Source organism: Odocoileus virginianus, chromosome 6 (assembly GCF_023699985.2).
Source record: "Odocoileus virginianus isolate 20LAN1187 ecotype Illinois chromosome 6, Ovbor_1.2, whole genome shotgun sequence".
NCBI classification, from domain to species: Eukaryota; Metazoa; Chordata; class Mammalia; order Artiodactyla; family Cervidae; genus Odocoileus; species Odocoileus virginianus.
The window spans coordinates 72,100,955-72,112,884 of NC_069679.1; the positions used below are offsets into that span (position 1 = coordinate 72,100,955).

An 11,930-nucleotide genomic window follows, 5' to 3' on the forward strand; every position below is an offset into this window, starting at 1 on the left:
GGCAGAGGAACTGAATAGGTATTTTCCCAAAGAAGACATAATAGATGGCCAACAGGCACATGAAAAGGTGCTTAACATCACTAATCATTAGGGAAACAAAAGTCAAAGCAACAATGAGATAGCACCTCACATCTGTCAGAATGGCTATTATCAAAAAGACAACAAATAACAAGTGTTTGGGAAGATGTGGAGAAAAGGAAACCCTCTTGTATTGCTGGTGTGAATGTAAATTGGTATAGCCACTCTTGGAAAACCATATGGAGGTTTTTCAAAAACTTAAATATAGAACACTCATATGATCCAGTAATTCTACTTCTGGGTATTTTTCCAAAGAAAACAAAAACACTAATTCAAAAAGATATATGCACCCCAACATTCATAGCAGCATTATTTACAACAGCCTAAATATGGGAGCAACCTAAGTGTCCATCAATAAGTGAATGGATAAAGAAGATGTCTTATGTATGTACAGTGGAGTATTGTGTGCTTAGTCACTCAGTCATGTCCAACTCTTATGACCCCATGGACTGTAGCCCGCCAGGCTCCTCTGTCCATGGGATTCTCCAGGTAAGAATATTGGAGTGGGTTGCCATTTCCTTCTCCAGGAGATCTTCCCGGCCCAGGGATTGAATGCAGGTCTCCTGAATTGCAGGCAGACTCTATACCAACTGAGCTATGAGGGAAGCCCTATAGTGGTGTGTTACTCATACATTAAAAAAAAAGTGAAATATCGCCATTTGTGAGAACACAGATGGATCTTAAAAATTCATTTTAAAAGTTTAAAAGTTTTAAGTGGTTGAAAGTGAAAACAGTACAAAAACAAATGACATTTTTTAAACTTAAGAAAATCAAAGAGCAGTAGTATAGCATGTTCCTACTGGTATATACTTACCTACTGTAAACATTCAAAAGAAAAATCTGGTTGGATGCTCCCATCCTTGGGGGAAAGTGGTCACTGTAGGGAATATAGATACGATCACAGCACATTGTAAACTTTTAAGTATTGCTTACATATGTTTTTGGAAAATACATATTTTTCCTTTAAGAAACCTATGATTTTTCCTTATAAAGAAATCTAAAAAGCAATATGCATACCTGGAGACCATGAGAAACAAAACATATCAGCTCACTCTCTATTATGAAATCAATCATTACATTTTGCTTTCCAGTATTTTTCTAAGACTTCCAGATACACTATCATGTTTGATCCCCATATGGGGGTCTTCTGTCTTCTGTCATGTTACACACAAGAACTGTTTATATCCAGAGAATTAACTTATTTAAGGCTACAGAACTACTTAGTGCTGAAGCCAGAACTAGAATTCTAATTATAGTTCACCACAGTGTGGCTGCTCACGGTTGAGTTCCACATTTGGAGTTAGTCAGGGTTCTGACAGGGGTTGATCTTCAGCAGCTTAACATTCACTATGTCTCAGGATCCTCCTTTTCAAAATTTGAAAAATATTTCCAGTGTTTTATGAATTTGTTAAATAGTATATGTAACACAGATGAGACATTGCTAAACAGTAGCTGTTACTATACTATATATCTAATAAAATGCTGGACATCCCTGAACATTATACATTAACATTGCTTCTAGGATCATATTCAAAAGGTTGACATTTAGTATCTACTAAGAATGAACACTTTCATTCCCTGAAAGTGAAATGAAAGAGCTAATCACTCAGTCATGTCCAACTCTTTGCGACCCCATGAGCTGTGTAGCCCACCAGGCTCCTCTGTCCATAGAATTCTCCAGGCAAGAATACTGGAGTGGGTTGCCATTCCCTTCTCCAGGGATGAGAGGTCCCTTCTTCTTGACCCAGGGATGGGACCTGGGTCTCCGGCATTGCAAGCAGACTTATTTACCGATTCCTTATGACACAGAAATTCCACTCCCAGGCATTCACTCCATTGAAACACACATATATGTCCCTCAAAATGGACATAAGTTTATTGAATTTTCAGAGCACTAAACCTAAGAGTCCCAAACTGGGAACTACGAAATGCCCATAGTCAGTAAAATTTCACAAATACTTTTATGATCACAAAATGGAATACTATTTGGCAGTGATAATGAGAACTCTACAACTACTCCCAACAATACCAATGAGCAAAATCAAACTGACACTTTAGTTTGCCTTCTTTAGAAGGCACAGTGATGATTCATCAACATAAAATGAAGAGTTGGGGAAAACTAACCCATATTAATGGAATCAGAATAGAGTATCTTAGGGAAGGGAAAAGTGCCTGTGAAACCAAACAAAGGCTGTTTGCCCTATGGGCAGCCATCCAACCACTGAGAGATCTAGGTTTGCGGCTGAGAAATTATTAACAAAGCAGCCAAATGAGGAGACTGGAGAGCAAGTCTCAGATCTGTCTTCCCATAGATGAGGGCATTGGGATATTTATGGGGTAGCAGTTGTGCAAGGTGATTGGAGACAGGGAAAAGCTGAGGTAATGGATGTTCTCTGCAACCATACCTGGATTACATGCTTCTGCATATTCAAAAGTGGAGGCCCTTAGGATAAACTGAGTTTAGATTTTCCTGGCCTTCTGACATCAGAAAGGACTGGAAAAGGTCAGTTTTCATTCCAATCCCAAAGAAAGGCAATGCCAAAAAATGCTCAAACTAATGCACAATTATACTCATCTCACACGCCAGCAAAATAATGCTCAAAATTCTCCAAGCCAGGCTTCAACAGTACATGAACTGTGAACTTCCAGGTGTTCAAGCTGGTTTTAGAAAAGGCAGAAGAACCAGAGATCAAATTGCCAACATCCGTTGGATCATCGAAAAAGCAAGAGAGTTCCAGGAAAACATCTATTTCTGCTTTATTGACCATGCCAAAGCCTTTGACTGCGTGGATCACCACAAACTGTGGAACATTTTCAAAGAGATGGGAATACCAGACCACCTGACCTGCCTCTTGAGAAATCTGTATGCAGGTCAGCAAGCAACAGTTTGAACTGGACATGGAACAAGATTGGTTCCAAATAGGAAAAGGAGTACGTCAAGGCTGCATATTGTCACCCTGCTTACTTAACTTCTATGCAGAGTACATCATGAGAAATGCTGGGCTGGATGAAGGACAAGCTGGAATCAAGATTGCCAGGAGAAGTATCAATAACCTCAGATATGCAGATGACACCACTCTTATGGTAGAAAGTGAAGAAGAACTACAGAGCCTCTTGATGAAAGTGAAAGAGAGTGAAAAATTTGGCTTAAAGCTCAACATTCAGAAAACTAAGATCATGGCATCCGGTCCCATCACTTCATGGCAAATAGATAGGGAAACAATGGAAACAGTGAGAGACTTTATTTTGGGGGGGGGGCTTAAAAATCACTGCAGATGGTGACTGCAGCCATGAAATTAGAAGATGCTTACTCCTTGGAAGGAAAGTTATGACCAACCTAGACAGCATATTAAAAAGCAGAGATGTTACTTTGCTGACAAAGGTCTGTCAGTAGTCATGGTTTTTCCAGTAGTCATGTATGGATGTGAGAGTTGGACCAATCCAAAGCTGAGTGCCAAAGAATTGAAACTGATGCTGGAGAAGACTCTTGAGAGTCCCTTGGACAGCAAGATCCAACCAGTCCATCCTAAAGGAAATCAGTCCTGAATATTTATTGGAAGGACTGATGTTGAAGTTGAAACTCCAATACTTTGGCCACCTGATATGAAGAACTGAATCATTGGAAAAGACCCTGATGCTGAGAAAGACTGAAGGCTGGAGAAGGGGATGACAGAGGAAGAGATGGCTGGATGGCGTCACCGACTCAATGGACAGGAGTTTGAGTAAACTCTGGGAGTTGGTGATGGATAGGGAGCCTGGTGTGCTACAGTCCATGGGGTTGCAAAGAGTCAGATATGACTGAGTGACTGAACTGAACTGAACTGACATCAAAAAGCCATTCATCAGACACCTGTGCAGGCTCAGTTTTAGGGGTGATGGTCCCAACCAGCCTGAGCCATCCCCCACTGGACAAAAGCTGCCTTCAAGTTCCTATAAAACAACTAGACCTTGGAAGGTATGCAATTAGAGTGGCGGAAAAAAGAAAAAACAACTAGAGCAGCTTAATTAGTGAAGGCAGTTTACAAGTAGAGTGGCTTTAACAAGCTGTTCCCCAATCTGTTGCTCTATGAGATAAACTCAAAAACTCCTGCTAGCCATCACCTTCTGTTAACACTATTGGGCCACTGCTTCATTTCATTCATTTGGAACTGGAATGAGCATGGCTTCCAGAGTGCTGGTAATGATATTTCTGCATCCTTCTGCTCAAGTGTATGTATACTTTGATGAATTTCCATACTGTGTGTTTTGGCTGTGAAATTCATCAAACTATATACACATAAGATGTATGCAATAATTTAAAAAAGTTTTTTTTTAATGTGGACCACTTTTAAAGTCTTTATTCAATCTGTTACAATATAGTTTCTGTTTTTATGTTTTTGGTTTTTTTGGCCCCAAGGCATATGGGATCTTAGCTCTCCCAATAAGGGATCAAACCTGCACCCCCTTCATTGGAAGGTAAAGTCTTAATACTGGACCACCAAAGAAGCCACTTTTTTTGTATGTCCCTTCAGTTCAGCTCAGTCACTCAGTCACGTCTGACTCTTGGTGACCCCCTGTGCCGTGGTCCAGCCCCGGCAAGACCAGGAATACCCAAGGGATGAGTGGCATCGGCGAGGAAGACAGACAGACACACACACACAGAGAAGGTTGCGTAGAAGAGTTAGGTTTCTTTTTATTTTTAGGATAGCTCAGTTTTTATAGAATGAACGTTACCTCCCCCTTAAGTCACCATATATTACATCAGATATTGGTTTGTGCTTCCGTCAATATTTTTTCCCATGTTTTTCACCTATGCACTCATCTAGAACGTTTCTGATTACAGGGTTTATACTTAAATGTCCCGTACATAGTCTTCTTGCCTCGATGGCCTAACATTCTCACTCTAACAAAAACAATGTTCCACAAATCTCAGGTATAGTGTAAATTCTTTGGACAATAAAACAATACATGGGAAGGGTCACAGTAACATATTTGACATTTCTGAGAATAGTACCATGAGAAAAACCTGATGTTTTTCTTTACCTGAAACCACAAAATCTCAATTTACAATGATTAACTATTAAACAGCAAAAAATACCTCTAAAGCAGCAAAACACCTCTATTAATAGTGAGATAATGGCAGTGAAGCTGGTTAATATAACTCTTCTATTGAAATCCTATATACCCCATTTTCTAATTTTACAAAAATACTCATAATACTCCATGTTGTTTAAAGAAAGGGAAACAATGAACAAATAGCAGCAAGGAAATAGCAATAATGAAAACCCTTTCAACCAAGGAGCAAGTAAACTAAAGCAGTATATCTACTTTTAAATCTAAACGCCTCTACTCTTTTCTATTCTAGAACATTATAATCTTTTAAGCAAGGAGCCAAACTATACCTGTGGCCTTTTCTTTTTGGACTTCATGTTTATGGTCATGTCCTGAGCCAGAGCAATCATGAGCATTTCCAAAAAACCTTGGACTTTTCCAGCAAGGCCTTATTACTATATATCATTATTTCAAAAAATTAATAGAAAGCCCAACAACAGTAAAACAGAAGGAAGAAAGGAACATACTGGGGCCCCGGGACAACCTCGAGGGGAAGAGCTGCCTTGCAGGTTCCTCTCTCGTCCCATGACCTTGTCACGGACTGAGTGCATCCCGGCGGCTCCCGACACCCCTGGACTTCAGCATGCCAGGATGCCTCTCCATCACCTACTCCTGGAGCTTACTCAAACTCATGTCCAAAAAGTCGGTGATGCCAACTATCTCATCCTCTGTCATCCCCTTCTCCTCCAGCCTTCAATCTTTCTCAGCACCAGGGTCTTTTCAAATGAGTCAATTCTTCATATCAGGTGGCCAAAGTATTGGAGTTTCAGCTTCAGCATCAATCCTTCTAATGAATATTCAGGACTAATTTCCTTTAGGATGGACTGGTTGGATCTCCTTGCAGTCCAAGGGACTTTCAAGAGTCTCCTCCAACACCACAGTTTAAAAGCATCAGTTCTTCGGCACTCAGCTTTGGATTGGTCCAACTCTCACATCCATACATGACTACTGGAAAAACCATAGCCTTGACTAGACAGACCTTTGTCAGCAAAGTAATGTCTCTGCTTTTTAATATGCTGTCTAGGTTGGTCATAGCTTTTTTCCAAGGAGCAAGTGTCTTTTAATTTCATGGCTGCAGTCACCATCTGCAGTGATTTTGGAGCCTAAGAAAATAGTCTCTCACTGTTTCCATTGTTTCCCTATCTATTTGCCATCAAGTGATGGGACTGGATGCCATGATCTTAGTTTTCTGAATGTTGAGCTTTAAGCCAACTTTTTCACTCTCCTCTTTCACTTTCATTCAAAGGCTCTTTAATTCTTCATTTTCTCCCATAAGGGTGGTATCACCTGCATATCTGAGGTTATTGATATTTCTCCTGGCAATCTTGATTCCAGTTTGTGCTTCATCCAGCCCAGCATTTCTCATGACGTTCTCCTCATAGAAGTTAAATAAGCAGGGTAAGAATATACAGCCTTGACGTACTCCTTTCCTGATTTGGAACCAGTCTGTTGTTTCATGTCCAATTCTAACTGTTGCTTCCTGACCTGAATACAGATTTCTCAGGAGGCAGGTCAGGTGGTCTGGTATTCCCATCTCTTGAAGAATTTTCCACAGTTTGTGGTGATCCACATAGTCAAAGGCTTTGGCATAGTCAATAAAGCAGAAGTAGATGTTTTTCTGGAACTCTCTTGCTTTTTCGATGATCCAACGAATGTTAGCAATTTGATCTCTGGTTACACTGGCTTTTCTAAATCCAACTTGAACATCTGGAGTTTCACGGTTCATGTACTGTTGAAGCCTGGCTTGGAGAATTTTGAGCATTATTTTGCTACAGTGTGAGATAAGTGCAATTGTGCGGTAGTTTGAACATTCTTTGGCATTGCCCTTCTTTGGGATTGGAATGAAAACTGACCTTTTCCAGTCCTGTGGCCACTGCTGAGTTTTCCAAATTTGCTGGCATATTGAGTGCAGCACCTTAACAGCATCATCTTTTAGGATTTGAACCAGCTCAACTGGAATTCCATCACCTCCACTAGCTTTGTTCGTAGTGATGCTTCCTAAGGCCCATTTGACTTCACATTCCAGGATGTCTGGCTTTCGGTGAATGATCACAGCATCGTGGTTATCTGGGTCATGAAGATCCTTTTAGTATAGTTCTTCTGTGTATTCTTGCCAACTCTTCTTAATATTTTCTGCTTCTGTTAGGTCCATACAACTTCTGTCCTTTATTGTGCCCATCTTTGCATGAAATTTTCCCTTGGTATCTCTAATTTTTTTGAAGAGATCGCTAGTCTTTCCCATTCTATTGTTTTCCTCTATTTCTTTTCATTGATCACTGAGGAAGGCTTTCTTAGCTCTCCTTGCTATTCTTTGGAAATCAGCATTCAAATGGGTATATCTTTCTTTTTCTCTTTTGCCTTTAGCTTATCTTCTTTTCTCAGCTATCTGTAAGGCCTCCTCAGACAGCTATTTTGCCTTTTTGCATTTCTTTTCTTGGGGATGGTCTTGATCACTGCCTCCTGTTCAATGTCAGGAACCTCTGTCCATAGTTCTTTAGACACTGTCTATCAGCTCTAATCCCTGGAATCTATTTGTCACTTCCACTGTATAATGGTAAAAGATTTGATTTAGGTCATACCTGAATGGTCTAGTGGTTTTCCCTACTTTCTTAAATTTAAGTCTGAATTTTGCAATAAGGGTGTACTTTATAATTCAATCAATGATTGTTTTTTTAAGTTGTCCTTTTCCCTTTGTTGGAATTTTGCCTAAATCCACTAATCTCTGATTTCACCAACGAATCAGTTTAAGGGAGAGAAGAGGCGTCGGTGGGCGGGCAGATTCCTGTCCTGGACAACAGGACATACCTGTACGTCCTGTCCTGGCCCAGGTGAATGATCTGGTGCTTTTAACCTCAGACGACTCGGAGGAGCAGGGTCCACAGACTTGAAGCCCCAAGAAGTTCCAAAGGCCGCTCAGTTACGAAACTTAACTTGGCTCCAGACCACTCCTGATCTCGTCGTGTCTCCGGGAGAGCTCCAGTTGGCATGGGACAAAACTCCAGCAGCCCTCCGCGCTTGCGCATTTAGAGTACGGACCGAAGCTGTGAGTCTGAGATGACAGTGACGGTGACGCTGGAGCCGGCGGGCCGCTGCCGCTGGGACGAGCCCGTGCGCATCGTCGTGCGCGGCCTCGCCCCGGGGCAGCCGGTCACGCTGCGCGCGTCCCTGCGCGACGAGAAGGGCGCGCTCTTCAGGGCCCACGCGCGCTACTGCGCCGACGCCGCCGGCCTGCTGGACCTGGAGCGCGCGCCCGCGCTGGGCGGCAGCTTCACGGGGCTCGAGCCCATGGGGCTCTTCTGGGCTCTGGAGCCCGAGAAGCCCTTGCGGCGCCTGGTGAAGCGGGACGTGCAGACGCCCTTCGCCGTGGAGCTGGAGGTGCTCGACGGTCACGAGCCCGAGGCCCAGCTGCTCCTGGGCCGGGCGGTGCACGAGCGCGACTTCCTGGCGCCTGGGGTGCGGCGCGAGCCGGTGCGCGCGGGCCGGGTGCGCGGCACGCTCTTCCTGCCACCAGGTGAGCCGCCAGCATCCTAACTGTTCATCTGTCCCAGTGCGAGAGGAAGGCAGTAAGTAGGTAGCTCCCAGCATTCCAAAAGTACGTTCGTTAGCTGTGGAGGTGATTCTGTTGTTCTGAAACAGAGGTCAGCGCAAAGAGATCACAAGGAAAGGGAGAAAAGATAGTTGTGATGGAAAAAAAAATTTTTTTTATACGTAATTCTCAGTTTTTAAAGTTTTCTTTCCAAATCTCTCAATTTTACAACTTTGCTTAACTCCCACCATGTATTAAAAGATTTAAGAAAATTAAAAAAAAAAAGAAAGAAAATTAGGGGCCTTTCCTGGTGGCTCAGTGGTAAAGAATCCACCTAGGGCCACAAGTTCGACCCCTGGTCAGGGAAGATCCCATATGCCTCCAGAGCAGCTGGTTCTGTGTACTACACCTATTGAGCCTGTGTTCCACAAGAGAGGCCACCACAATGAGGGGCCAGCGTACCACAACTAGAGAGTAGACTCCACTCACCACAACTAAAGAAAAACCCACACAGCAACAAGGACCCAGCACAATCCAAAAAAAAAAAAAAAAAGAAAGATTTAAGAAAATTAGCATGAAGGAGGAAAGCCTCTTGTTATCCACTGGAGATCTTTTGATATCAATAACCTCAGATATGCAGATGACACCACCCTTATGGCAGAGTGAAGAGGAACTAAAAAGCCTCTTGATTAAAGTGAGAGGACAGTGAAAAAGTTGACTTAAAACTCGACATTCAGAAAACTAAGATCATGGCATCTGGTCCCATCACTTCATGACAAATAGATGGGGAAACAGTGGAAACATGGCAGATTTTATTTTGGGGGGCTCCAAAATCACTGCAGATGGTGACTGCAGCCATGAAATTAAAAGACGCTTACCCCTTGGAAAAAAGCTATGACCAACCTAGACAGCATATTAAAAAGCAGAAACATTACTTTGCCAACAAAGGTCTGTCTAGTCAAGGCTATGGTTTTTCCAGTGGTCATGTATGGATGTGAGAGTTGGACTGGGAAGAAAGCTGAGCACCGAAGAATTGATGCTTTTGAACTGTGGTGTTGGAGAAGACTCTTGAGAGTCCCTTGGACTGCAAGGAGATCCAGCCAGTCCATCCTAAAAGAGATCAGTCCTGGGTGTTCATTGGAAGGACTGATGCTGAAGCTGAAACTCCAATACTTTGGCTACCTGATGCTAAGAGTTGACTCATTGGAAAAGTCCCTGATGCTGGAAGGGATTGTGGGCAGGAGGAGAAGGGGACAACAGAGGATTAGATGGCTGGATGGCATCACCAACTCGATGGACATGAGTTTTTGAGTAAACTCCGGGAGTTGGTGATGGACAGGGAGGCCCGGCGTGCTGCGATTCATGGGGTCGCAAAGAGTCAGACACGATTGAGCGGATGAACTGACTGAATTTGACCATTACATAACAAACAACCAATGAAACTGTTCAAAGGCGGTTATCTTCATTAGGAATCAGACAAATGCAAAATAAAACTGATCTCAGTGGGAGGGCAGTGAGCCTTCCTGAAGAGAGATCTTAGTTTCCTGCCCAGGAACTGAACCTGGGTAACTTGGATGAAAACCAAGAGTCCTAACCACTAGACCACCAGGGGCTAGAGGCTAGAAACAAAGTGGCCCTGGCTCTTGCCACTGTTTGAAAGCAAGAATGTTTTGAGGAGACAAAAACTGTAAAAACAGGTACAAAGGTTATTAGAGACACAGCGCAAAGTATGGGAGAGCACAGGGAGAAACAGATTGTTTATTTAAGACAGAATCAAGGCAGAAATGCACACTCGAAGAGGAGTGTGGGCATCCTGAGTGAGGTGCACACTAAGTCAAAAACTAGGCAGAAATGTACACCTGGAGAGAATCGGTATCGACGTCCTCTCTAAAGAGGAAGAGCGCAGTGAGTCAGAGGTCAGAAGCCCAGCAGAGATATACACCAGGAGAGGAGTGTGGGCGTCCTGAGTAAGGAGAAGCACGGTAAGTTAGACACTAGGCAGAGATACACACCCAGAGAAAAAAGGGTATAGGCATCCTGAGTGAAGAGCATAGTATAGAGCTTATGTAAATCACTTATGTAGGACAGTCCTTCCTGGTCATTGTTTCCCTTTGGTCAGTTATCTTGTTTCTTTCTTTACACTTGACTGGTCCTTGGATGCTCGCAAGATGTGTGTGCAACTTTTTTCTAATGGATCCCACTGCAGAGGCCTGTGGGTGCATGTCCACACTTATTATGGGGACCCCTCCCTTTTTGACCCCTAATAAGCCTTCATGTGCATGTGCAGACAGGGAAGTCTTCCTTGACCTCAAGTGTGGGCATCTTAGCTCTCTTGCTTTAGTAGAGCTCAGCTTTTGCCACTTGCTTTGTCTGTGGAGTGTCTGATGAGAACAAAGCTCGAATTTTACTCTACTTGACAAACACCAGGTGTCCAGTCCAAAGACCCTCTGTCTCCTACTTCAGAACTACACACTATATTTCACACCCTCATAATTTAGAAGTCTGACATTACCAGTGTTTGACCAGTATGTGGAGGAAAAGGAACTTCCATATACTGGTAAGAGAAATACAGTTATTCATCTACTCTGGAAAAAAATTGCTTTTGCTTAGTAAGTTGACTATGTCATTCTACTCCTGGTACACCAGCAGGGATTTATGTTTCTAAGAGCAAATTCAACAGAAACAGCCCAAATGTCCATCAGTAATAAAACTGATGCATAAATTGAGGTATATTTACAGCACAAAAGTGAATGAACTAAAGTCACAGGAACCAACAGGATGAACCTCAAAAACAGTGTTGAGTGAAACATCAAGTTCCCGAAGAACACATCCAGTAGCATTACATTCAGATAACATTTTTTAAAAGGGCAAACCAAACAAAATGCCATTTAAAATGTGCTTCCAAATGGTAAGGCTGTAAAAAAATTAAGAGACTGATAAATTTAGAATAGTGGAAAGTGAGGGAAGAGAAATAGGAACTCCCAGGGCTTTGATGGTTAGAACTGAATTATTAAAGTTCTGGATATAAACTACTTTATAATTATTCCTTAAAAATTGCACATTATATACAAACTTTTATGTAAATAATGAAAATGTGAAATAACTAGAAGCATACACAGTAGGTAACTTTTTGAGTCTAGCATAACACACTTGAGCTTCATTTGTGTTGCTCCATGCATTTGCTAGTTCCTTCTTGTATCTTACAAGTTTCCATTATATGGATGTGCCACAGTTT

General features: G+C 42.4%; 1 protein-coding gene and 1 pseudogene across 1 annotated transcript in view; one reads left to right on the forward strand and one right to left on the reverse strand.

Moving 5' to 3' along the window:
• The window catches only part of LOC139035541 (peptidyl-prolyl cis-trans isomerase FKBP3 pseudogene), a 20,941-nt pseudogene extending 12,749 nt beyond the window's left edge, over window positions 1-8,192 (reverse strand).
• The window catches only part of LOC139029662 (acyl-coenzyme A thioesterase 1-like), a 14,799-nt gene continuing 10,815 nt past the window's right edge, over window positions 7,947-11,930 (forward strand). Inside the window, exon 1 of the mRNA XM_070469608.1 lies at window positions 7,947-8,680. Within this exon, the coding sequence (XP_070325709.1) occupies window positions 8,224-8,680 (457 nt within the window). The 5' untranslated portion in view covers window positions 7,947-8,223. The remainder of the gene's footprint in view (window positions 8,681-11,930) is intronic.